This window comes from Neomonachus schauinslandi, chromosome 1 (assembly GCF_002201575.2).
Source record: "Neomonachus schauinslandi chromosome 1, ASM220157v2, whole genome shotgun sequence".
NCBI lineage: Eukaryota > Metazoa > Chordata > Mammalia > Carnivora > Phocidae > Neomonachus > Neomonachus schauinslandi.
The window spans coordinates 188,622,273-188,649,607 of NC_058403.1; the positions used below are offsets into that span (position 1 = coordinate 188,622,273).

At 48.0% G+C, this 27,335-nt stretch overlaps 1 protein-coding gene across 1 annotated transcript; it reads left to right on the forward strand.

Moving 5' to 3' along the window:
- ACOX2 (acyl-CoA oxidase 2) lies at positions 1-26,968 on the forward strand. The gene is made up of 14 exons (XM_021694987.1): positions 1-446; positions 870-1,032; positions 1,249-1,400; positions 1,806-1,913; positions 3,914-4,033; positions 4,353-4,468; positions 5,133-5,305; positions 7,523-7,685; positions 8,858-9,048; positions 10,325-10,510; positions 12,811-12,916; positions 16,274-16,491; positions 23,369-23,501; positions 26,906-26,968. Exons 1-14 carry the CDS (start codon positions 287-289, stop codon positions 26,966-26,968), a joined length of 2,052 nt encoding a protein of 683 aa, XP_021550662.1. The 5' UTR covers positions 1-286.
- Positions 26,969-27,335: the final 367 nt, after the last annotated feature.

The following is a 27,335-nucleotide window of genomic DNA, read 5'->3' on the forward strand; positions in this document are numbered from 1 at the left end:
GAGCCCTGTGATTGGATCCCATCCAAATCTCGACAAACAGGTACTACGTTACCATTTACCGAGCAATTCCTGCATTCGTGGCCAGCTGAGTGCCTGCAGAGAAGGGGGTGGGGGTGCAGGGGCACACAAATCTTTCAGGGGAGCTGCTTTCCTACCCGGAGCAGCCCCTGGAGGATGCTCAGCTCTGGGCACTTCCTCCTGCACACAGGTTCTTAGCACCACCCAAGGCTCCGAGCAGCTAGGCCAGAAGTACCTCTCCTCCGGCAGCAGGCAGCTCCAGGCTAGGATGGGCAGCCCAGTGCACCGAGTGTCCCTGGGGGATACCTGGAGCAGGCAAGTGCACCCCAACATAGAGAGTGAGAGGTACATACAGTCCTTCAATGTGGAAAGGCTCATCAACATCCTGGATGGAGGTGCCCAGAACACTGCACTCCGGAGGAAAGTTGGTAAGAGGAAGCTGGGGAATGGAGCCTCTGCTTTGTGCCCGCATGCCTTTCTTGGAAGAAGAGTCTTTCACTAGCAGTCCCACCTCAAATGACAAATCTTGCTTTCAAAATTCCACTGTTAGAGATTCATTCCTTTGGACTGTAAGGATATCTTTAACAAGTCCATATTTCCTGAGCCCATCTGAAGGATAGAAGAGTCTTAGGCAGCAGAAGACCTAGATGCTGGTCCTTATTCTGCCACTGCATGACTTTGTAACCTTGAGCAAGTCACCTTCCCACCTCAGGTGCTCAGTCATTACATCTGTAAAATGACAATAATGTCTGACTTCCTTTCCACGTCCACAAGGCAAGAGGGTAAAAAGATCTGAAGGTGCCAGTAGCCTCACTCCAGTCTCTAAGCTCTCTGTTCTCTGTCTTTGGAAGAGAGCATCATCCACAGTGACCCGGAGTTTAGCCTGAAGGATAATTATTTCATGACCCAGAATGAACGTTATGTGGCCGCCGTTCAGAAGAAATTTCACCTCCAGATAACAGCAAAGCGCCTGGGCTGGTCGGAAAACAGTCCTGAATTCTATTACGTTTACAGGTACTCACTCCCAGGGCAGCCCCACCAGAGAGGAATTCACCTGGGATCACTTGGAAAGCCTTAACGCCATGAGCGATTTTCCCCACCTTTAAAGGCAATAGCTGTTGGGAAGCCAGGATGGCAGATGCCCCTTCCCTCCTGCACCCTGCCAGACTGACGGTACCGGGGTCCCCGTCTCCGGTGGGCTACTCAAGCACCGTGTCCTTTCCCCCCCAGAGCCCTTTCTGGAGAACTGGCCTTAAGTCTACACCACGTGTTCCTGAAATCCCTCAGGAGCCTGGGCTCAGAGGAGCAGATTGCCAAATGGACCCCACTCTGCAATGAATTCCAGATCATTGCATCATATGCCCAGACAGAACTGGGACACGGTGAGCCAGGGTTTCTGCGTGCACGGTTCCAGAAAGCCCACTCACAGCTGAGGAGTCAGAGATTGTGTATTTCATATGGAAACATTCCAGCAGGTGGCAGTGAAGGGTCTCAAAGGAGGGGGTTCCTTTTTCTAATTTATACAAACATACCGTGTGAACTAGCATGCGTGGGGCAAGGCGTTCCTTCTGGAAATGTCAGCAAGCATTCCTTGTCACGGGCTGGCCATGTGTCCCCCACACAGCCCACGGGTGAAAGACAAGAAACGCCTGTGCGTATAGCTGGGAGCTCCCCCAACTGCAGACGGGGCTGGTGCCTGGCAGCTCCAGGCCCACCAGGACGCTGCTCCCCAGGTGAGATTCCTATCCTGACCTCCTGCCTCACAAGCTCCCCTCCTTGATTCCCAGGGACGAATCTTCGGGGCCTGGAGACTGAAGCCACCTATGATGCGGCCACCCAGGAGTTTGTGGTGCACAGCCCCACGTTGACAGCCACCAAATGGTGGCCTGGGGACCGTGAGTATCCGTCCGTCCCCCCAGCCCTATCTGTCCCCAAGGAGATCAAAGTTCGACAGCAGAATAGCACCAGCTCTGAGGTCCACCAGACCTCAGACTGATTCCCTGTTCTAGGCTGGTGACCTTGAGCAAATCAGTGCAGGTTCTTGAACTTCAGGGTCTCACTCTGTCAACAGCGGGGGATGGGAAGAATTTCATCCGTGAGTGGCTGAGAGGCCCCAACTTTGGAGTAGCTGAGGAAACCACCCAACCTGTGGGGGATGAGGGCCAAGGCCTCGCTCACAGGCACCCTGCCCCCACACAGATACACGCGTGCACACACACATCACATACGCACAGCCTAGTCCCAGGCACTCTCACCTCCCAAGTTAGTGATTAAGCTTGCCAATCCATCACCCAGTTCACCCATCACCGCCCCTGCTCCAGACACCCAGAAAGGCTCAGCCTCGGTCTGGCCACCGGCGACCGCACCGTGCTTCCCCCAGGCTCCGTCTTTGCCCGAGAGGGGGTCCCGCCAAGGCCCTATTCCCGGGATGTGACAACATACCTGTGAGGGCATGTCTGTGGCACTTGAGGACCCATTTGCTGAATGCTTCCACAGGGGGAGAAAATACAATGAATGTCAGGAGTACAACTAAGCAGAGAGAAACAGAGAGGCCAGGGACAAGCAGAGAGGGAAAAAGATTCAGACAAAAGTCAGAGAAATAAGGGATGGACAGGAGAGACAACGAGAGAGGAGAGGAAGGGAATGGATGACCGCAGTCAGAACTGCAGAGAAAAGAAACCAGCCCTGGCAATCAGACAGACTTGAAATCCCAGCTCTGCCCCCTCCAGACCGGTGACCTTGAGGGCCTCATTTGCCTCTCTGAGGCTCAGTTTCCTTATCTGGGAAATGGGGCTCATCATACCCGCCCTACAAGAACTGGAAAGCACCAGCACAGGGTCCAGCACCACCTGGATTTAGATAAATAATAATTATCTGTATTCATTATTATTAGGTGGACGATAGAGTGATTCATTTATAGATTTTTGAGGACAGAAAAAAAAAAAAAACCCTGCTCATTTTACAGTGCCTTTTGCAAAACACTGCTAGATTTGTTTGGTTCTTTGGGAGCTGTTCCCCCTCTCTGGGATCAGTGACTCTTCGAGGCCCCTGGGTTGGGGGGCAGCGATGCACACCTTTCCCTGTGATCAGGGACCGGTTTTCTCACCATGGATCCTAACATACATACCCCAGCAGCTCTGACATAAAGATCCTGTCTCCCTGATACCAAAGAAAATGACTCAAGGGCAGACACTTCAGTCAGAAGACTGCAGAAGAACCAAATTTTTAAAGATGCCAAGCTTTCCCAGATTGTTTCATTTAGGCTATTTTCATTAAAATCCATAACCTTTGTCAGCTTTGCCTTTGAAAGGGGGAGCATCTAGAGCGTGTGGAGGGCTTTGCACCCCTCCAGATCTCCAGCCGGCTCCTTGAGCCTCCCTACCCCCTGCCTGTGTGTTATAGGCTGGTTGCTCCACATATGTGACATTTAGACAGAACCCCCTGCACCTCCAGCCACCAAATGGCTGTCCATAAAGCTCTCCAACCCAGACACTCATACTAAAGCTCTCAAGACTGTTCCAGTCATTTCCAAGGATGAGTCAAGGCCATGTGAGCCACAGGGTATCCTGAAAAAGCATCGCTTTGTTGCCCAGGATGTTACCTCTCCTCTGCCTGGCCCTCCCTGCCCTGGGTAACCCCCCTGGGAAATAGCTGTACCCTTCAGGCTCCTTGTGCATCCTCCCCTGACCCGACCATTTGAAGCAGATCAAACAATCCCCATCCTGGCTTCACGGGGTACCCTGCCCTTCCCCGTGCCACTACACTGGTCCTCCTCACCCATTTCAGACTGGACCCACATGCAGGTTCCTGATAGGGAGAGTTAGCCTGCCTGCTCCATACACCAGGGTCTCCTACACCAGAGATCATGCTGGGCCTCTCCTCTCTCTGCCTTCAGTGGGACGGTCAGCCACCCACACCTTGGTCCAGGCCCAGCTGATCTGCTCAGGAGCCCGACAGGGCATGCACGCCTTCATTGTGCCCATCCGGAGCCTCCAGGACCACACCCCACTGCCAGGTAAGCCCACGTGGCTCCTAGGACCACTGCCAGGAAGAGAGCCCACCAGGCCTCCCTATCCTGAGGCCCCAAGGTAATGGGAGAAGCTGGGACATGTCTCCCTTGGGCAGGGAGGAGTCCAGTTGGGTAGACCTGGTGCTAACTGGCTGGGTGAACTTGAGCAAGATTCAGCATCTGTCTGACCTCAGCTGAAAAACAGGTGTAATAATCCCACGTGACAGGCTGCTGTGAGGCTTGGGGGAGCTAGAACGTGGGTGGGGGGTACCCGGCACACGAAAGCACTTGGCATACAGACGTTCCCATCTCCATTTCCTTCTAGGAGTCACCGTTGGAGACATCGGGCCCAAGATGGGCTTTGACCACATAGACCACGGCTTCCTGCGACTGGACCACGTGCGGGTCCCTAGGGAGAACATGCTGAGTCGCTTTGCACAGGTGGGAGTCCTGGGAAGGCTTGCTAGCCTACGCTGCCTGGAGAGGGGCAGTGGCCTCCTGCAGACTGCTGCTGGCTCTGGGTCTTCCCCCAAAGAGCAGAGTTTGGGGCACCCCCCCACCCCAAAGAGGCTCTGGTATCCCACAGATCTGGGTAAAGCCCCAGTTTGGGAGCTGTGTGACCTTGAGCAAGTCACTTGATCTCTCTGAGCCTCAGAGTTCTCAGGGGTAAATGCTCAGAGCTTCGTGGGATGGTAGAGCAGTCATAGGGTAGGGGGGCAAAGCGATGTGAGAGAAGGGAAGGGCTGAGGGTGACATGCATATTCACCTACAGTGAGGCCTAGACAAGCAGTCACTGACCAGACACCAGCCGAGTGCTGGAGGAAGGTCTGGAGGTCCCCAGGCATTCCCTCTAGCTATGGATTTGGAGGAGGTCCTGGGTGTCCCCGGAGAAGAGCTGTGAACCCAGGCACTTGAGAAGTGACTGTTCAGCAGAAAGCACAGGTGTGTTAAGAGCCAGTGTGATCTGGCGAGTGGTCAGCCACCTGCTGCCGGTGAGCGGTCTGAGGGCCGTGTGCCTGGAGGGGATGGAAGCCCACAGTCATGGGTATAGGACAGGCTGGGGAGCCCTGGCTCAGGCCCGGCACACCCGTCTCTGGTCCACCAGGTCTTGCCAGATGGCACCTACGTCAAGCTCGGAACGTTGCAGACCAACTACTTTTCCATGGTGGTGCTGCGGGTGGATCTGCTCCTGGGCGAGATCATCCCCCTGCTGCAGAAGGCCTGTGTCATCGCCATCCGCTACTCAGTCATCCGCCGCCAATCCAGCATCCGGCCCAGGCAAGGGGCACCCGCCGGCTGACCACGACAGACAGGGCTCCCTCTCCATCCCACAGTGCCTGTCCCTTGATGCCACCCCTCTGCCCGAGTGGGCCTTGTCTATGGGGTCTCCGTCAGGCTCCCTCGAACCCTGGCTGGTCTACCGCCTGACCTGTGTCGGTCAGGGCCTGGGTTTCTGTGTGATCATGGGTCTTTGACCCTGTACCATCAGATCTGTCTGTCCGAGTCCAGCTGGGCTGTGACTGGCTGGGTGTGTCTGGGTCGTCAGCTGGTTGCCAAAAGGTGGGTGACTGTGGCTCTTGAGCTCCGTCAGGGCATGAGAGATCGTGTCTGGGAAAGCCCAGCCGTCACACTGGACGGTGCACGGCTGAAGCTAGTTCTGTCCAGCTGTGGCTGTCAGCATCCCCACGTGGGGCATGTCCAAGTCTGGACCATTTTGTTCGCATGTGGCTGCATCCAGCGGATTCTCCCTCTGCTCCACGGGACTGAATAGCTGACTGTACTCTCTGTTGTTGTTTGAATATTTATTTAAGTAATCTTCACACCCAATGTGGGGCTTGGACTCATGACCCTGAGATCAAGTTCCGCATGCTCCTCCCACTGAGCCCACCAGGCACCGCCGTACTCTCTGTTTTTTACTGTGTGTTATGTGCACCCACTCGTGTGCGTGCCTGTGTAAACACGCGCGCGATTTCCAGCAAATGAAAATACAGGCTACCAGTTAAATTTGAATTTTGGGTAAACAGCAAATAATATTTTAGGATAAATATGCCCCCAATGGAGACATGCAGCCAGGATGTCGCAGCGAGGAGCTGAGCATAAGGTGCTAGTGTGGGAAGACAGGGTCGAGTCCTGACTGACTGAGGGATGGGCTTCAGCCCGGCAGTTCTTGTCCCAACTCTGCTTAAGTGACCCTGGGCAAGTCTTTTGCCCGCTCAGGGCCTCTGTTTCCTCCCCTGGAATGTGAAGAGAGAACTTCCAGTCTAAGAATCCATTGATGCTTTATGCTGTGGGCTCAAGGATCCAGGAGTCTAATGCAAAATGGACTGAGGGTCAGATGCCGGACAGACCTGGGGGACACACAGCTGGGCTGCGTGCCAGCCGTGGGAGCTTAGGCAACTCGCGCCACCTCTTTGTCCCTCAGTGTCCTCACCCGCAACATAGGCATGACAGGAGCACTCTTTCAAGGCAGTGTGGAGAGTGAAATGCAACGAAGCAAGCCAGGCCCGGAGCCCGGGGTCCCTTTCCTCTGGCAAACCCAGGGCACCGCGACTGGCCTGGGCTTCAGATTCCCCCTGCTGAGGGACTCTTCTCCGGAGGACAGGGGTGCTGGGGAAAAGGTGCTGCTGCTGAAGTCCCATCCAGAGCCCAGTTTTCTGGGTTCCACAAGTGTCCCAAGGATGGTTATGATAGTGTGTGTCTGAGGCACCTTGGTGTCTCAGTCGGTTAAGCATCCAACTCTTGGTCCCGGCTCAGGTCATGATCTCAGGGTCATGGGGTTGAGCCCCGTGTTGGGCTCTGCACTCAGCGGGGAGTCTGCTTGGGATTCTCTCTCCTCTCCCTCTGCCCCTCCCCCCACCAATAATAAATAAATGAGGGACTGCTGACCTAAGATTCTCCCCAACAGCCATGGGAGGCTTCTCACAGTCACGCTTTCTTTTAATCCACAAATTGCTACTCTGGTCCCCTTCGTGCTGGACACAGTCTCAGGCACTGCAGACATAGCGATGGACAAGGCCGTCCCTGCCTTGGGATTCCGTCAGACCCAAGTTCACATCCTCAGAATTACTGATTAGACTTGATGTACCCCCCAGCACATACTATGTGCACCTGGACAGTGAAAGGTCCGGTTTCAAATCATCAGGGGTACAAGACCACAAGCCCTCACTTGAAATCCTTGGGATCAAATGTGTTGGAATTCAGAACTTTCCAGATGTTGGTAGGATAATATGGTGCACAGGCTGTGATTTTGTACACGTCCCCCGTAAGGGGCAGCACCTATCGGCAAACCTGTCAATATTTCTACAGAGAAATGTGTGGATATTCATGTTAGGTGGAATTTTAAGATTATTACTAACCTCATGTCAGTTCAGGTCAAGTTTTGCAGTGAGTTATAAAAAACGATCAGTTTGTAAGTCTTTTTTTGGTCCTGGGGATATGGGAAGGTGGAGGGGGCAGGTAGCAATCTTCTAAACCTTCTGCTTTTCCTCCCCTCAGCGACCCAGAGGCAAAAATCCTGGACTACCAGACGCAGCAGCAGAAACTCTTCCCTCAGCTGGCCACAGCCTATGCATTCCATTTCCTGGCGAGCAGCCTCCTAGAGTTCTTACGTAGCTCCTACGATGCCATTCTCAACAAAGACTTCAGCCACCTGCCGGAGGTATCTGCTGTCTGGGGGCCGGGGGGGGGGTGGTGGCCGGAGCTGGGAAGGTGGCTGAGATTGTTCTGCCCACTGGGAAGCAGCCCCACTCCTGTTCCCATGGACTCCTTTTACTCCCTCCCCCCAGCCTTCCAATATCCCCGGGGCACCCAGGGCAAACTGTACCCCGACATATAAATCCACCTACATCTGGCCTCCAGAAAGCTCCAAAAATGCTAGAGGGAATAATCACACATTATACATAGAACACAGGAGCACAATCCCTGGTGTGTATGTGAAACCTAAAAAGCTCTGAAATATTACAGAAAAATTACAAATTACACATTTGGTGGCATGGTAGGACCTGAATTGATCTGATTTATCCCACTGGATGTGTATACATTTTGCAGCAGAAATACTAATGAGTTTGATCACTAAGGCTGCCCCAGACTTTTCTGGGTATTATATATAATCTGCCTTCAATGCCCTGCTTTAGCTTTCTAAAATTCAAAAAAATACTGATTTCGAAACACATCCGGCCACAAGGGTCTCAGATGAAGGATTATGCACTTAGATATACACTAAGGTTTCGTCCACCAGACCCTGTGCTTTATAAGTAAGCACTGCTTCATCAATCCCCAATTGTGCCACTGGCCTCATTTATATTCCCATTTTACAGATTAGGAAAGTGAAGCACAGAGAGATTAAGGAACATGACCTTCCTCCCAAGGACTCAAGAGTCTGAAAGATGGGTAAGGGCTTTCAAGAACCGAAAGCTCTAACCAGGTCTGCTGCCTGGCAGCCCCTCCTGCAGCCCAGGCCAGTGGGGTGATGGTGGACCTCCACGGTCACAGGCCAGCTCTCCAAAAACTCCACTTGCCAGCAAAGTCCGTAACTCCTAAATGATGGTGAGCCCAATCCAGGAAGCACCCTCTTCCCGAGATCCTGGAGACACTGGCCTGGTCAGTTTTCCTTTGTTTTTACTGCCCTGCAGCTACGTTGCCTCATCGTATGACCTTGGGCAGGTCACGTAACATCTCTGAGTCTCAGCCTTCTGGTTCGTAAAGTTGCAAGCCGAGGAGATCATTCTTACTCACGGGGTTGTCATGGGCATACAGCAGGTGCTCAATGAGCGGGAAGCATGGTTGCTCCTGGAGGGACTCCTTACTCATCCTGATGCCCTGTTCTTGCAGCTTCACGCACTGAGTGCAGGAATCAAGGCCATGACGTCAGACTTGTGCCTCCAGGGGACTGAGCTGTGCCGCCAAGCCTGTGGCGGCCACGGCTACTCGAAGCTGAGCGGCCTGCCCTCACTGGTCAGCAGAGTGACAGCCTCCTGCACCTATGAGGGTGACAACACCGTGCTCTACCTTCAGACAGCCAGGTAAGGCCCCTGCGTGGGCTGAAGCAGCGCCCGATGCCCACGGCCGGAACAGGCACCAGGCAACGCCACACGGAGACCAACCGACACGCACAGTCTGTCTCCAGTCCATCCGGAGCTTTTCGCGGGCGGGACAAGAGCACAGCTTTCCCTTGCTTCACATTCTTCAGGGGCTCCCCAGAGCTCATGGGAAAACCACTGCACCTGCCCTGCGGGGTCCTTGCGGCTTGCCCCACCCCCTCCCCGCCTCCCTTCCCATCGTGCTCTCCCTTCCCCTGGGGCTGGACACGGTTCCTCTTTCCCATCACTGGCTCCCGCTAGCTTCCCTCCCCTGAATGCTCTGTCCCAGCCTGCAGGGCCGGCTGTAGGCAGCTCCTCTCATCCCTCAGGTCCCCACTTAGATGCCCACCCTGACTGAACACGCCATCTCCAGTTGCTCCAGCCCTCCCACTCAACCCAATCCGAGGGGCTCTTCTCTGTGAGCCAGAGTGTTGAGGGCCTTGCTCACTGCCTGTCCCTGGGCTTAGCACGGGGCCTGCACGCAGAGGTTCCCACCTGAGAGGCAGGCAGGCAGGTAGGCAGGCAGGGATGCAACTGCAGGCTTCTGTTCACTCTCTTCTGTGTGTGGGGGCTTGACTGGCAAGGCCTTTCACGTTCATAATAATATTATGCGAAGTCTTTTCAAATAATAAGGAGGATACAGTATCCTGTATTAGACACTCTGTACCCCACCATTAGAGGAGCATTACAGATATTTTCTCGGTTTTCACAAACCTTCTATCAGGTGACTATTATTATCCCCATCCAGAGATGGAGACACTGAGGCCAAGGGAGGTGAAATAACATGTACACGCGTCACAGAGGTCTCAGCAGAGCTGCCTGGGGAATCCAAGGATGGCTGAGCCCAGAGCCTATAACCACTGGGTCATCAGAGGAAAGAAGCAGAGAGTCACCTGTAACTCTCCACTCATGTTAGCATTCTTACACCTATCCTTCCTCGAGTACAAAAATTTAATTTCCGCCGTCACTGTACAATTCAGCATGAATCCCCAAATCCCAAGATCCTAACCAGAAGAAAAGATTGTTTGCTCAGATACCAAAAGGGTTTATGTTCAGGATCTGAGTGTCTATCAGGAGGGGCCAGGCAAGAGCCTGCATGGCCCTGGTTCTCCCGTAGGGAGTATAAGAGTGCATGTTCCTGGGCAACAGGGGTGCTGGGCGGTCCCACAGGGCTCCCCCCTGCTTACCTGCTTCTACCGCCCCCCCCACCCCCGCCCAGGTTTCTGGTGAAAAACTACCTGCAAGCTCAAGCTCAGGCAACCCCAGGTTCCACACTGCAGAAGTCTCTCCCTCAGTCTATTGCATACCTGACCACAACTGACTTGGCCAGATGCCCAGCCCAGAAAGCAGCCGACTTCCTCCACCCAAAACTCTACACCATGGCCTGGGCACACGTAGCAACCAGGTGAGCAAGAAATTAGCCATTCCACCTGGGGGCAGGCTCTTTCCCACACTAGGGCCTTTGGGGCGGGCTGGGTGAGCATTTGTGGATACTCCTCTGAAAAGCACCCCCTTCCCCAACCTCAGTCCTCTCAGTTCCTGCCACCATGGGCAGAGAAGGGGAAGCCACATCCATGAGCCACCATCACTTCCCCATCCTGGTCGAGCTAGTAGAAGGACATCACCCCTCTTGCCAGTGCAAGGAAATTTTTCTTTTTTTTTTAAGGTTTTTTTTTTTTTTTTTAATTTGAGAGAGAGAGAGATAGAGCATGAGACCACGAGCAGGGGATGGGCAGAGAGAAAAGCAGACTTTTCGCTGAGCAGGGGCTTGCTCTCAGGACCCTGAGACCATGACCTGAGCCCAAGGCAGCTGCTCAACCAACTGAGCCACCCAGGTGCCCTGAACTTTTTCTATCTTTAGGTTCTTACTGTGATTTGCAATGCAATGAATGTGCCCCATTTGTAAATACCACAAATGTATCAGTATGTGAATAATGGTAAATAATAAAGTAAATACCAATACTGTATTTAAAATAGCCCACAAACTAAAAGTAATTTTCAAAAAAAACCAACTACATCAAGGGATAGGATTAGTTTATTGCCAGGGTCTATCTAGTGGACTCCAGGGAACACAAACAGGACCAGGGACTCAGGCATTCTGTCATTCAACAAATACTGTTGGGTACCTCCTGTGCGTCAGAAATGTCCAAACATGCCAAGGGCTGGGAATAAAAAGAGGTCCTGGCCAAACACAAACACCATCACAGAATAGATAGAGAGATGGAAGTACCTAAGAAATAAACCTTCTGAACTTCTACCCAACTAAAACACCAAAACAACCCGGAAGAAATAATTTCAGCATATAAAAAGGTCTTATACCCCAACCTGTGGTCCAAGGGATGGTTAATAATTATTTTAAGATCACAAGCAACTTTGGGGGCGCCTGGGTGGCTCAGTCGTTAAGCATCTGCCTTCGGCTCAGGTCATGATCCCAGGGTCCTGGGATCGAGCCCCGCATCGGGCTCCCTGCTCCGCGGGAAGCCTGCTTCTCCCTCTCCCACTCCCCCTGCTTGTGTTCCCTCTCTCGCTGTCTATCTGTCAGGTAAATAAATAAAATCTTAAAAAAAAAAAGATCACAAGCAACTTTGGACATTCATGTATTTATTCCACAAATACTAAGTGCCCACAGTGTGCCAGGCACAATTCTAGGCACTGCAGATCTATCAATAAACCAGTTATAAAAAGCCCAGGCCTCAGAGAACGAACATTTGAGTTGGGGGAGGTGTCGAGAGCCTGATAAGGCTGCTCAGGGTAATTAAAATGCCATTATATTGATTTTTGCTTGGAACTCAAGGTGACATCTGCTTATCTACTCCCTGATGCAAAAAAATAAGTATTGCTTAATAAATAGTGTGTTTTGCAACAGAAATCCCAAGGGTCATGAGTGGATGGGCAGGGAACAGAAAATAAAAGAATAAAGGTTAAGTAAATAGCCAATGACCAATTTAGTGGTTTGGAGAACAAGAGTTATTTTTCTTTTCTTTTCTAGCCTTTTAAGGTCCCTTTGGTAGAACATGGAACTGGCCGGGGTGACTGACAGGCGTCACTAGCCTTTCCGGGAAAACCATTGTCCTTGCTCAGCTACAGAAGTCGGTCAACAGAATGGCCTGAAAACACTGACGTCAGGATGGTGTCTGTATTAGAAAGGAGGGTCAGTGCCTGGCCTAGAGCCCTGAGGCTTTACAGCTCATAGGTTAAGATGGCTCCACCCCTCACTAGCTGTGTGACCCCCCCCCCCCCCCCCCCCCCCCCCGCCCCGGACAGGTTAAGTGAGCCAGTCTGGGACTCCGTTTTCCCCATTGTAAATTGGTTAAAGCCTACCCTTAAAAGGGTTAAAGAGAGGGGCATCTGGGTGGCTCAGTTGTTAAGCATCTGCCTTTGGCTCAAGTCATGATCCCAGGGTCCTGGGATCGAGCCCCACATCAGGAAGCCTGCTTCTCCCTCTCCCACTCCCCCTGCTGTGTTCCTTCTCTCGCTGTGTCTCTCTCCCCGTCAAATAAGTAAATAAAATCTTAAAAAATAAAGGGGGGGATTAAAGAAATAATGTATAGTCAACATTTAGCTTTGCAATACAAAGCAAAGGTCAATGAATGGACATTACTGCATTTCTACTTCTGAGGGATCCCCAGGCAGCCTGAGACCAGGCTCCATCAGTCTGTTTCCCACTCAGTCAGGAAGTTGAACCTTTTTTTCTTTGGCCGTCAGGCTCATAAAGGACTCAGTGCATCACTTAGAGACTGTGATGCAATCCGGGGCTGACTGGGATGAGGCATGGAACCAGACCACTGTCATACACCTCCAGGCTGCTAAGGTGAGCTGCCCGTCAGCTGAAGCTCCAGCTGAAAGGGGCCCGTTTTGTTTCCCCAGCAGGCCACCATGTGGAGAAAATCTGAGCTCTGCCATTATTCCCCAGCCCTGCTCAGTGGCTGCCCTCATTTCACTTCCAAGGCTTTCGTCCAGGGTATTTTAATTAAAGGACTTAACTCCAAAGCAATCTTGCTGACAGCTCTTAGGGAAAAATGTAATGAGGCAGTGTTATTGGATTTGCTTCAGGTTGTTCAAATATTTCCTCCCACACCGAAAAGCAGGTCAAGTCTCCCCTTAGCCCCGCAGGCAATCCTTAGATGTCTGATTCAGTTTCTACTCTGTTTTGTGTTTGTGCGTAATTCACATTCAGTCAGCAAATATTTGAGCACCCGCTCGACACCAGGCATTGGGCTAGGGACTGGGGGCTCCATGGTGCCCGTACCCATTGCAGTCAAGGCAGCACAGTGACAGAGACACAGGCTGCCCGGGATCCCAGAGAAGTGCAGCTCTACCCGGCATGAGGACCAGAAAGGCTTCCCAGAAAGGGCACAGAGGCCAAGACTTCAAGGATGAGCTGAAATTAGCCAGGTAAAGGGTAGAGGCTGTGGTTTGGGAAACAAAGGTTTCCTGGCAAAGGGAATAGCAGGTGGAAAAGGAAGAGGCAAGAAAAGGGGAGGTGCTTGAGGAAGTACAAATTTGGGTGCTAAAGGAGGAAGACTGAACCCAGGAGAGGTAAGCAGGTAGGGGAGGAGAAAAGATGGGCAAGGCCTGGGACCTTCTGCATCACTGTGAGCAGTTTGGTTTCGTTCTCCTTGCAGACTTTGTACCACGGGAGTGAGGTGATCAGAGTTTCATTGTCGAAGAATCATACAGGCTGCCTGGGGAGCAATGGACTGGAGGCTGGAGGCCAGTTAGGAGCAGGCAGCAGCAGTCTGGGCAAGGGCTGAGGATGGTCCTGACCATGAACTTGGCAGAGGGCATAGAGACAAGTGGGAGGATGCAGACATATTAAGGGCATAGAAGATAGCAAGAGCCTTCAGAGAGTAATGGGGTGGGGAAGAGGTTGACTCCTGAGCTCCAGCTTAGGCACCTGGGACTCTGGTCCTACCTACAGCTGCAAAACCAAGGTGAACACTTCGATCCTCAGGCATTAGGCCCAGGAATTGGCAGGAAAGCCTGAGGAGTGTTTTCTAGCAGCCCTCACGGGGCAGGCTGGGCGTGAGCGCCACCTGGTGACCCGCCCCCTCTACCACATCAGCTGGTGCTGGTCTTAATGCAGCCACCATCCACGGGGCTGTGTCTACTACAGGAGCATGCCCTGCTGTGCTAAATGTCCTATCAACACAGAGGGGGGTGAGCCAAAGCTGTGTTCTCACCAGACTATCACAAAAGGAATCACAGCTGCCCATTATGCATCCATTTTCCAAACCTATGCTGCCTTCCAGTGGACCAGACACTGCATGCCAGGTTACCTCATTTAATACATACCACCCTGGGGGTGAGAGTAGCATAATCTCCATTTTAAGGATGAGGACATAGAACTCAAAGGAATTAAGTCCCAGAGGTAGAAAATAGTTAAGATGCTTTGCTTTCCTTTCCCTCACAGATGCAAGCTGTGTCCTCAGAGAGCCACTGTGTGTGAGGGAGGGAGGTGATCCCCAAGTTCTACGGGCACCAAGGGTGGGAAGCTCTGCCAGCCTAGAGGAGAAAAGCAAGTCCCTTCTCCTCTGGCCATTGTAAGCTGAAGAAGAGTGGCTTCCTGGGAAGATGGTGCCCTAGCTGACTCACCAAAGTCATAAGGGGCAGGGAGAGCTGCAATTTCTGAGCTTCATGCTTTGGAAAAACCATCTACTCTACAGAAACCTTAAGCACCCACCAAGTCCCATCTAGAAACCATAAATATGCAGGTAAAGAGTGACAGCAACACAGGGGAGTGGGGAACAGTGGCCTAAGTTCTGTTTCCAGCTCTGTGCATGACCTGCCTCTCTGAGTGACCTCCAGTGTCCTTCCTTCTCTGAGCTGTAACTTCCCGGTCTGTAAAATAAAGGGGCATGGAAAAGGCCTTAAGGCTCTGATGGGCTCTGGTCCTATAATCTGAGACCCTGCTCAGGAGAGAGGTCCGTCCTCTAGGAACACGGGAGCAAATGCTGGTACCCATTCTAATACAGCCTCAGTCCAGGTCTGTCAACACCTCATTATGCCTCACGGGGGCAGCCTCAGCAGGCTGGTGCAGCTCCTGCATGTACAGCCCTATGCACATGCAATAACCCCTCCTTGCCCCCCTGAGGAAACTTCTTTGAACCCTCAAAACAGTCTAAGCCTTGCTACTTCAGGCATTACTAGGAAATCTGCATTTTCACAAGATGCCCAGCTGATCTGTATGCATGTAAACATTTGAGAAGAGTTTTATTTGCTTTCCTTCCCTCCCCCCCCCATGGAATTCATATACCTAACCTGATAACAATAAAACAATAATGCACATTTATCTTGGGGAGAAGGGGAATATTCAGAATACTCAACAACCAGTAGGGCAGAGGCACAGGCCAATCAGAAAGGACTTCAGGCCTAACAGAAGCAGGGGCCTGAAAGCCTCCTGCTGGGTCAGGCATTCGTCCTTTATTTGCCGAGCTGTGGGGAGGAGGGGGTCCCAGGGAAGGATCCTGGCTGACAGAGATGGGGGTCTCACTCAGTTGAGGGCAGTGGTCACTTACCAAATGGTACCAAAAGTTTTATAATTTTTTTTAAAGTAAGCTCTACCCCCAACATGGGCCTTGAACTCATGACCTTGAGATCAAGAGTCATATGCTCCACTGAGCCGACCAGGTGCCCAAAAGTTTTATTTTAACTAGTGACAAAGCCAGACTGTTGGATATGGGCTAAATAACAGCCCTGCTTACCTTGCAGAGTTTACTCTCTAGCTGGGATAAACTTTATGTCCATCGTGTACCTCTACTTTCTCACCCCAAGACACACACAAGCACACACACACACACCACTGCCTTAAACATGGCAAACAATAAACAGCTGTTTTCTTAAGAAAAGTGGTGCAGTCCTCCACTGTCTCCAGGCCAGGCTCCAATACCCCTGTATTCTTTCTACTTACAAACCTCCTTGAAATTTCCCCCAAACAAAATGAGGAAGCCAAGGGCCAAGTCCCAGAGCCCACAAGCCCCCAGCAGGGGCACACACGCACGCACACACAAGCATCGAGACCCGCGGTGAGCTCGGAGCACAGGCAGCTGCTCGTCGGCCCGCAGGGAAACACTTGGCCACAGCGAGCTTACTCCAGCAGTCTTGCCCAGCCTCCAGGATAACTTCTGAAGTCAGAAACCAGAAGCTGATGGATCTTCGTGTCTTTTAGGCACACTGCTTCTATATCAGTGTGAAGAGTTTTACAGAAACTCTGGAGAAACTAGAAAACCAACCGGCGGTTCAGCAGGTGCTCAAACGCCTCTGTGACCTCTATGCTCTACACGGCATCCTGACTAATGCCGGTGACTTTCTCCACGATGGCTTCCTGTCTGGGGCCCAAGTAGATGCGGTGAGAACTGCCTACCTGGACCTGCTCTGCCTCATCCGGTGAGTGGCTGCCCTCAAACCATGGTAATCTTCAGAGAATAGCCCTAGACCCTTTGTTCACTTCCCACTCCAAAACCTGCGGCTCCAAAACCTTGCTAAATGGGGTCCGGCAAAAGCAGCAACCACCCTGGAGAGGTTGACACTGTAGCGTGATTCCATCCACATAAAGCATGATGGATTAATGAAAGAAAAAACAATTAGAAATAAAAATGCTTAAAAACAAATGATCTCAACTGAATACTCTTCAACATTGTAAATAGGAAGAGTATCTAAATGAAGCATCCTACCATATTCATAAGATGTACTAATAATATCAATGAGTCTTAATCATAGCTAATATTTAAGGAACACTTATATGTGCCAGGCATTATGCCAAAAGCTTTCACATACATCATCTCATTTAATCCTTATAGTCTTTTGAAATGAATACTATTAATCTCCCCCATTTTACTGGGGAGGAAATTCAGGCTGAGGGGAGTAAGTAACTTGCCCAAAGTCTCACAATCAGCCAGGGGAGGAGCTGGGTGCAATCTGGGGCCTGTCTGACCCCTGAGCATATGCTCGTAAACTGTATTAAAGTTAAGGTGGGGGCAATTATTTATTTCAAATATATCCTTCTCTTTGTTGAATGTGCTTAGGCAAACTCTTACTAAGTGGACTAAACTTATTTTAATTCTCCCTCAGCTTCAAGATTAATTTTTTTTTTTAAACCGGGAATTCATACACAGATTCATAAAGCAATAATACAAATAGTTCTTAAATGCAACATAATGCAGTACAGTTAAGGGTCATGACATACTAATGCAATGCTTTCATTCTGTTACATCATATATAATCTGAATGATCACTTTAAAAACATCGAAATTGGGCGCCTGGGTGGCTCAGTTGGTTAAGCGTCTGCCTTCAGCTCAGGTCATGATCCTGGAGTCCCGGGATCAAGTCCCACATGGGCTCCCTGCTCAGCAGGGGGTCTGCTTCTCCCTCTGATCCCCTTCCCTCTCGTGCTGTCTCTTATTCTCTCTCTCAAATAAATAAAATCTTTAAAAATAATAAATAAATAAATAAATATTTAAATAAATAAATAAAAACATCAAAATCAAAGCCCCAACCTGAACAGGGCACTAGAAGAAAAACAAAACAGGGTAGTCACCATTGTCGATAAGATAAAAATGGGCTACTTGAGAATGCAACCTCTTCTGAGAAAATAGGATGACTGTTTTATGTGGGGTGGTGTGACGTGTGTGTGTGTGTGTGTGTGTCTTTTCCCCTAGAATCTCCAATAGTTCACATTATCTGTAAGACTAAGATAATAAAAAGGCAAAAGATTTGAAATTTAAAAAATAAACTACTTGTGACAAAGTAAAAAAAAACTAGATCAAATTATTTTTATTTCTAACAACATGCAACATGTTACAAACCATTTAGGACTCCATATAAGCACCTAACAGATATTCAGTGGTCAGTAAATGTTCAATTAAATCATCAAAAACTGTCAAAAATACATTTTATACAAGTATGCCCTAGGTATTAAACTTTCCCTAATATAGAGAATCCAGTGGTGGGAACCATTAATAGCAGAACTGAGTATTGCACAGTTCAAGCCCAAGTGTATCTTAATTCTGAAATGCTCGGCATTTTAATTTTATTTTTAAGATTGATTTATTTGAGAGAGAGAGCCTGAGCGGGGGGAGGGACTGAGGGAAAAGGAAAGGGAGAGAATCTTCACGCAGACTCCCCGTGAGCACAGAGCCCAATGCACAGGCTCCATCCCAGGACCCTGAGATCATGACCTGAGTCAAAATCAAGAGTCAGCTTAACCGCTTAACCTTAACCAACTGAGCCACCAGGCACCCCTGAAATGCTCCGCATTTTAAAGCACATGAAGACAATAGGATACAAGCCTTGACCGACAGAGATGATGAAACACAAAAGATCACCCTAACACCTCATAAGCATGATTTTTTTTATCTGCAACGCCATTTCTAAGTGCTTGCCTTGGCGCCAGAGACTTACAACTTAAGACCAACAGCACTGACACAGATAGGCAACTTATGCATGCATCTAACCCACAACACTTGATTTACTCAGTTATGGTTCTTAAGTAACAACCTTCCTATCACTGCAAGGGAGTTAGGTCTGTAACAGACTCCATGCTTGTAACAGTTCTGTGTCATAAGTCCCTCCCTTGATTACTTAGTATCACCCTCTGATTTCTAGATGACAAATGAAGGATGGCACACTATTACATGTGACACTAAGAACCAGCTCTCTGTGTAATGGTAATTGACCCAAATAGTTTATAGTTGTTTAAGGGGTTGCAAAATCTCAGGTGTGGGACATACAGGTGAAGATGGCAGATTGATCATATGCATTTACTTTTGTTCCCTCCTGAAACCCCATGAACACACCAGGTAATGGGTTGAAATTTTTAAAAAGGTATAAACCCACAAAAAGAAAAAGAACAGGGGAGGAAACATGAAAATAAGAAAGTAGATGGACAGTGACTTAGCAGATCTGAGAAAACTGGATCATAAACCAAGAGTGGGAAACAAGTTATACCAAAGAACCCCAAGAACTAGCAGCACTGTGTACCTCTGGCAAGAGTGGTGAAGGTAAGTCCCACAGGATGGGCCAAAAGTCTGTTTCTAGAAGGAGCTGAACTCCCAGCTCCCCTCCTTCTCTGCAAGAGATTTGAGATTCTCCTCGGGGCGCCTGGGTTGCTCAGTCATTAAGCATCTGCCTTCGGCTCAGGTCATGATCCCAGGGTCCTGGGATCGAGCCCCACAGGGGGCTCCCCGCTCAGCGGGAAGCCTGCCTCTCCCTCTCCCCCTCCCCCTGCTTGTGTTCCCTCTCTCGCTGTGTCTCTCTCTGTCAAATAAATAAAACCTTAAAAAAAAAAAAGATTAAAAAGATTTGAGATTCTCCCTGATTCTACCCTGGCAGAAGGGTACACAGACGGCCTATGGGCCAGGGAACATCAGGCATAGTTGAGAATGAGGCTACCCTACAGAAAATAGGGGCCTGAATAAATGTTTATAGGCTAAGTGCTAACCTAAGCCCCCTCCACCAGCCCTCTTTCCCCCGGTTCCCAGAAAACTGGCAGCCAGGCGAGTACGCTACAGGAACACGACAGCGTGTTCCTTCTCTGGAGAATCTGACCAGCCCAAAGGAGAGAGAACTGGAGATACTGACACCATGGTCCCCCCAGTTCACCCCAGAGTGAATCCCACACATTGGCAAGCATGCCCAGACTTGTAATCAGATAGCTAGTGCCCCACTCTTAGCTACAATCAGAGACTCAAGATCCCCAGACACCTGGGGGAAGCCCCAATATAAAACAGAGACCCAAACAAGCAAGAATGAAACAAGTTGGAGGGAATCTTCAGGGTGAAGGAATCTGTTTAAAAAGATCAGTAATATCCTCAAAGAGTTAAGAGGAGATATAGCAACCACAAAACAAGAATGTCATTTCTTAAAAAGCAATATTCAGAAAAAAAAAAAAAGTTCTATGAAACTAAAAAATGATAGTGGAAATGAAAAACTCAGTGGAAGGACTGAAAGAGAAAGTTACATAAATCTCACAGAAAAGAAGGCAAAAAGACAAAAAGATAAAAATTAGGAGAAAAGATAAAAATAGTAAGAAGACTGATCCTAACTGCCCATCGTCTGAAAAAGAGGTCTAGGAAGAGCAGACAGAGAAAATAGAAGGGAACAAACCATTAAAATAATTCAAGAAAATACTCCTCAAATGAAGAGCACGAGTTTCAGACTGAAAAGGCCATAGATGTTTACAGACTAAAGGAGACACACACAGAAAAAATAAGTCAAGCATACAGTGTGCAAAATGGTAAATAAATGCTATGAAGAAAAGGAAAGCAGGGAAGGGGTCAGGAATGCCAGGAGTGCAATGCTGGGGCGGGGGGTGGGGGGGGAGTGGGGGGGGAGGAACTGTGGTTTTATTTTATTTTTTAAAGATTTTACTTTTAAGTAATCTACACCGAACATGGGGCCCAAACTCACAAACCCAAGATCAAGAGTTGCACCTTCCACTGACTGAGCCGACTGAGCCAGCCAGGCACCCCAGGGAATGTAGTTTTAAATAAGTCAGAGAAGGCCTCCCAGGGAGGGTGATGTTTGAGGAAAGATCTCAAGGGCTGGGGACAGGAGAGGAGCCATGGGGTTGGCTGGGAAAGGAGCACCACAGGCAGAGAAGTCCAAACATTGGAGGCCAGAGCATGCTTGGCACATCCATCCAGAGAACAGAGAAGAGAACAGTGACTGAGGTGGGGAATGAGAGCAGAAGTCAGAGTTAGGGGTGTACTGGGGCAGGGGCGAAGCGGGGTGGAGATCATTGCAAAGACTTAAGAGGTTGGCTTTTACTTTGTGTGAGAGTGGGAGGGTTTTCAGCGTTTCAATCGCCTGATGAATTTTTCTAACGGATCATTCCAGCTGCCATATTAAGAACTGACTGGGCAAGGGGAGCCCAGCTAGGAGGTTACCTCAAAAACCCAAGTGAAAGATGATGTTGGGTTAGACTGGGTGATAGCACTGGAGGTAGTGGGAAGTGGCTGAAGTTTGGATATATTTTGAAGGTAGAACAGGATTTGCTGACAGATGTGGGGTGTAAGTGACAAAGAGGAGCTCAGGTTTTTGGCCAGGACAGAGTTGCCATTTGCTATAAATGCACCAGATTTGGGCAGGATGCACAGGAGAAGGTGTAGAAGATCAGGAGTTTGGCTTTGAACATGTTAACTTTGAAGGGCCTGTTAGAAATCAAGATGTTAATAAGCAGGTAAGTGAGACTGGAGAGATAAATTTGGAAGTCATTAGCATATGGCTGGTATTTAAAGCCATCAGAAGGATATCACATGGAGTGACTGTATAAAGAGAAGAGGCCCCAGTACTGAGTCTTGGGACCCTCCAAAGAGGATGAGAGGAGGTGGCCTTGACAAGAACTATTTCAGTGGCGCTGTGGAAGTGAAAACCTGAACGGATCTCATAAGAGCAATCTAAAGAGGTGGAGAAGAAAAAACAGCAAAGCATAAACAAGCACAACACTTTTAAGGAGTTTTATCATAAAGGGGATCCAAGATCTAGAGTAGATGATGGAGAGGGAAACAGACTCAAAAGTTTGTTTTTAAGATGGGAGATAGGACAGCCTGTTTGTATAGGAAAATGATCCAGTAGAGAAAGGGGATTCTGACATTGTAGAGAAAAGGCAAGAGAATTTCTAGAACGTTGTTCTCTAGTAGGCAAGAGGGGAAGGCATCTAATGGTCGAGGAGGGACTGGTGTGAGCTGGGACCCTGGACAGCGTACCTGTACTAAAAACAGAGAAAGCACGCATAAATGCATGGGTGGGAACTTGTGGATGTGCTCTTACCGCTTCTATTTTATCAGTGAAATGGGGCGAAAAGTCATCTAAGTAAGAGAGATGGGGAGGTGGGTAGTGTGGGTTTAACGATCAGAGAGAATGTGTGAAATAATCATCTAAGAGAATGAGAGAGTAAAGGAATTAGAGCAACGTCATATGATCGCTAGGCAGCAGGAAGGGCCCACCTGAGCCCCTTTTACACCAGTCAGTACTGGTTTCCCAGCCACCTATAGCTACAAAGGTGGTGGCAGAGAGTCGATGAAAAACTGCTGAATGTGTTCTTGAGGGAGTGAATATAACAGACCATGAAATTTCAGCTGAATAAGGAAGGAAGGGAGGCCACCAGGAGGATGAGGGACGTGAAGTAAGTGGTGGGTGCGGGTAGGGTCAAAGAAGTGTGAACAGCCCTAAATGGAAATCCTCTTGCAGTGATGATGAAGCGTTGCCCAGAGAAGATGAAAGCTGATAGGTACAGTATCCCCATCAGCTCAACTGCTTTGTAAAAGGAGGGCTAGGGAAGAGCAGAACCAATCACAATGTTATGCTTTATATTCTTTGCTAAAAAAAAGGAAGAGAAGCATGTGAACAATTTTTTTAAATATTTCATTCAATAGGCTAAAACACATTTTGTTGTTTGGAAAAGAAAAAAAGCGGGGGCTATCAGAGTCAGAACTCTAGAGGGAGTAAGCTAACAGGGCAGGAGCCAGTGAAAGGAACACACCTCACATCACAGAGAAGGTACAGATGTGGAGGACGGCGTCCTGGGGTGGGATCTTGGCGGAGACTGACAGAGGGAGGCTGCAGAACAAGGTCAGCAGGGAAGATCCCAGAACCGAGAAGCCACATTTTAGAGGAATGAAATCACTGAGGATGATGACAGAAGTGTTGTCGAGAGAAACAGTGGACAAGCAGGTAGATCACTAATGGGAAAGACATGGTAGGGACACAGCTCAGCTGTGGGCAGAATACATAAAGTCACAATAATATACACACATACAGCCATCACAGTGTAGGCAGCAAATGTAAGTCTGACCGAAATCGTAACTATACTGGGAGCAGGAAGGCCGAGGAGAAGAAGCTGGGGTGGGGGGGGGGGGATGACACAGGGGTGAGGGTAGGGGACCAAAAACATATGCTTATCTTTTTGTAATGGAGAGCTGACAGATAATATCTAAAACAGAACAATCAAGAAATAGCAATCCAAACAAGATAGAGACATTCAAAAAATATCAGCTAAAAGACTGAAACTGATTCCAGGGGTGGGGGAAGTAGAGGTGCGACAGGGAGTGGCTGATTTTAAATAACAAGCCTTGAAGACTACTGGACTCTTTATATTTGTATATAGAACAGATCAAAAATTAAAACTTCTAAAAAATTAAAGCTGAGTTGTTCAAAAGTGAATAATGAAGCAACCTCTAATGAGGTGTTGTTATTCACCATCCCTGATTAATTAGATTCATAAGAGCAATCTAAAATACTCACAAACTCTTGTTTTCTCTCACAGGAAGGATGCCATCTTGTTAACTGATGCTTTTGACTTCACGGATCAGTGTTTAAATTCAGCACTTGGCTGTTACGATGGAAATGTCTATGAACGTCTGTTCCACTGGGCTCAGAAGTCACCGACCAATACTCAGGTAGTTAAGTAGAACACATTATAAATTATGTAAGAGAGCAGAGAACAAGCAGTGAATACACCTCCATGTTTTCTCATTTTAATTGATTCCCATTAGGTTGGAAATCGATTGGCATAGCATGTCTGTTGAAAATATTTTGAGAATACATAAAAGAAGCCAGGAGTGGGGATGTGGCCTGGCAGGAACTCTGAGTCTGGACTGTAATCAGCAGAAGGCATTGCTCAGAATTTGGTAAAGGGAATCAGGAGGAAGGTCCAAGCTCTAAATCATGGCTTGACATACCCAAGGGCACACACACATAGTGGCAAACTAGCTTTTAAGTAACAAATATAAGAAGATAAATCATTGCTGTGATTTAACCATCTTATTTTCAGCCTTTTAACTCTCAGTTTTGTGTTGATAAAAATGGGTATTCAGAGGGGATAGGATTCAGGGGATGGGGGATCACTCTCAGATGTGACTGTCTGCTGGAGATGCCTCCTTCCTCTGCACCCTGAGGAACACAGTCCCAGGAACAAAGAAGGCTGCTGACGGGCCATTGGCAGCCCAGGAAAGCCGTATAAATGACAACTACAAAGGTTATGGCAAAAAGATCCCCAGCTGTCCTAAGAGAGAACACCAAAACTCTATGTCATTGACAGAAGAGGGGAGGACTCATAAAATCCTAATGATCTAGGGCCAGCGTCCCAGACTCTCTGCTGTAAGCCTCACTGGGAAAGGTTATGAATGTCAATGACTACAATAACTGGATTAAAGAAATAAACCCTATATTTAGAATTTGATAACCAATATTTAATAGAAGATTTGATACAGATGATCAAAACAAAGATAATCTATAGATACACAACAGATTACTTTAAGCTCTATAGTGCAAATATGTTACTCAGATAGTGAAGCTTACTTTTTTACCCCTTAGGTCAAATTTCAGAAAAGGTGTCTTAACACCTCATAAAATTGGCAACTCTCAGGCTTTCATTCACACTTAGCATGGTGTTAGACTTGGTCTTCACATTTTGCATCCTGTCATACCTCATAGCTTAATTTAACATGATTATCTAAAATTACAACACAACTGGTCACCTACAAGATGCTTGTCAGATAGAAGGCCAATCCATTTTGGTCATTCCCTGTCTGCAGGGAGGCATCCTTTTAACTTGACAAGAAAATATAAAGAACTTATCCAGAGAAAGTATGATACATTTATTGCTTAATACAGTGAAGCTACTTCTGGCGTGTTACTTTTTCTAATAATTAGATCTCCCTACTTTCTACTATTTAAATCCTGGCATAAAACGACAGCAGTCCTAATCCAGATGCGCTCCTGTGGTCTAAGGATAAACATATGACGCTTCATCGAAAACCCGACCCTGTTGTTAACAGGGGCCAGCAAATGCTGACATATCTAGCTCAAACCTGCTTACCTAGCAATACAAGGAAATATGCCAGTTCTGATCCCTCATCTTCACTAAAGAACACAGGGAGTTTTCTTGCGGTTTTGTTTTGTTTTTTTACTTTGTTTCTAATCTTCACTTTAAAAGCATTGACTCTGGATACTATATGAGGGCAGGCTTATGTAAATGAGGGGCATGACTGGTCCACAGCATCAACAGAGCTGGTAAAATGTTGATGCACTTCATCCCATTCACTCTTCTATTTTTCCCTATCTCCTGCTACTTGACTGTGAACAAGGATGGAGTCTTCCTCTTCCTAACACCAGGATCTGTCTTGGAGTAGACACTTTGCAGTTATGGAATAAATGAACATAGTTTTATGACCCACACAGTGAGATGAAGAACCCGCTGCAGACACAGAGCTGCAGACTCTGACCATCTTGGCTTACGTCACCTTGCTAAGAAGGGGACAGGTATAGCAATGTGGCTCTTCCATGCACAGCAATTTGGGAATGTGAGATTATCAATAACCTTGGAGAAGTGTCGCCAGTTAGTTAAAATGACAGTCGGTTGACTACTGATATACAGCCACATAATCTTACATTACTGACTCCTTGAGAGCCTACCAAAATAGCACTTTTAAGGTATATATATATATATATATATATATTTTAAAGATTTTATTTGACAGAGAGAAACAGTAAGAGAGGGAACACAAACAGGGGGAGTGGGAGAGGGAGAAGCAGGCTTCCCGCTGAGCAGGGAGCCCGATGCGGGGCTCGATCCCAGGATCCTGGGATCATGACCTGAGCCAAAGGCAGACGCTTAACCGACTGAGCCACCCAGGCGCCCCAAGGTATATATTTCTAATCTGCTATAATCTTGAAGCTGCAGTAAGAGACATTTTTTCCCTCATTTGCACTAGTAGAAGAAGGCACACGGCAGGTATTTCAAATAAATTAAAACAACAGCTACGTTAAAACATGCCTTGGAGACACAAAATTACAAACGGGAATATATTTCACTGACATTTTCTACCAAGAGAAAAGTGCAATGCTGTTAAATGTCTTAGAATCATAAGGCAGTCTCTCTTCTGTCTGGGGCAGGTGAGTGTTGAGCTTTATCCCTAGATAGGATGATGTGCTCTCTCATAGTTTACTCTAGCCATGGTGTGTTTTTTGGCTTTTTTCCTGAGCTGGATGCTATTTCAAGCCAGATTCTCCAAAGTGAATTGCAAAAGGCTGTTTCTGCTCCCCATGTGAATTCACATTTACGTGATTCCCTATAGATGCAAGCAGTGCAGGAACCACTGGGGATAATTTCAAAACAAGAATCCTATTTCCCCCAATTATTCTACTGTAAAAATTTGTCCAAGTAGTTGCTAGATGCATTAAACATACCTGATTCATTCATTCAGTCATTCAATAAATATTTATTGAGCATATGCTATATGCCAGAAACTATTCTAGGTACTAAGGCTACAGTGGAGAAAAAAAAGAGTTGCAGACCCTGTCTTCAATGAGGAGCTTAAAGTTTTAGCCTAGACAGGCAAAAAAGTAAATAAACAAGTAAATATTAAAAGATGAGGCTAGAGCTGTGAAGGAAAGAATCAAGATATACATTAATGAACAATGGGAAATAACCTACTCTGACACAGAATCTTGCTTACCTTACTCCACCCTCTGGTTCCTTGCTTTGTGGTTAATGTTCAATTTCAAAGAACCTCAAAAAAGTCAAGCATTTTATTTGTATTAAATTCCAAAAGCAAATGATAAGCTGTTTCTTAACTGGCCACCAGCATCCACAATTTAAAATCTGCATGAGAAAAGGAAGGATGCCCTTTGGAAAAAATGTTTCTCCGTATGTTCAGACAAATGGATTTAAAAAATAATTTTTAAAATTAAGAATCTTATGTAATGTTACTTTTTTAAAACTAAAAACTTAATTTGAAGGTAAAGGTCATTAATGCTGGCAGAAATATTATCTTAACAATGCACTTTTTTCTACAAATAGGGGAACCCTGCCTATGAGAAATACTTAAGACCACTATTACAAAGTTGGAGATCCAAGCTGTGAAGTAATCAACAGCATTCAAGAGACACCACCATGTGATAATGGTACTATGGCATTAAACTTTAAAGTATGCTTCATATACACTTTATATATTTCAAAGTGTATGTGTATGTGTATAAATATGTGTGTGTGTGTGTGTGTGTGTATGGTTGTTTTTAAAGTAAGCTGTAGGGGCGCCTGGCTGGCTCAGTCAGATAAGCGTCTGCTTTCGGCTCAGGTCATGATCCCGGGGTGCTGGGGTTCTGGGATGGAGTCCTGCATTGGGCTCCCAGCTCAGCAGGGAGTCTGCTTCTCCCTCTCCCTCTGCCCCCGACTCGTGCTCTCTCTCTAATGAATAAATAAAATCTTTAAAAAAAAACAATAAAGTAAG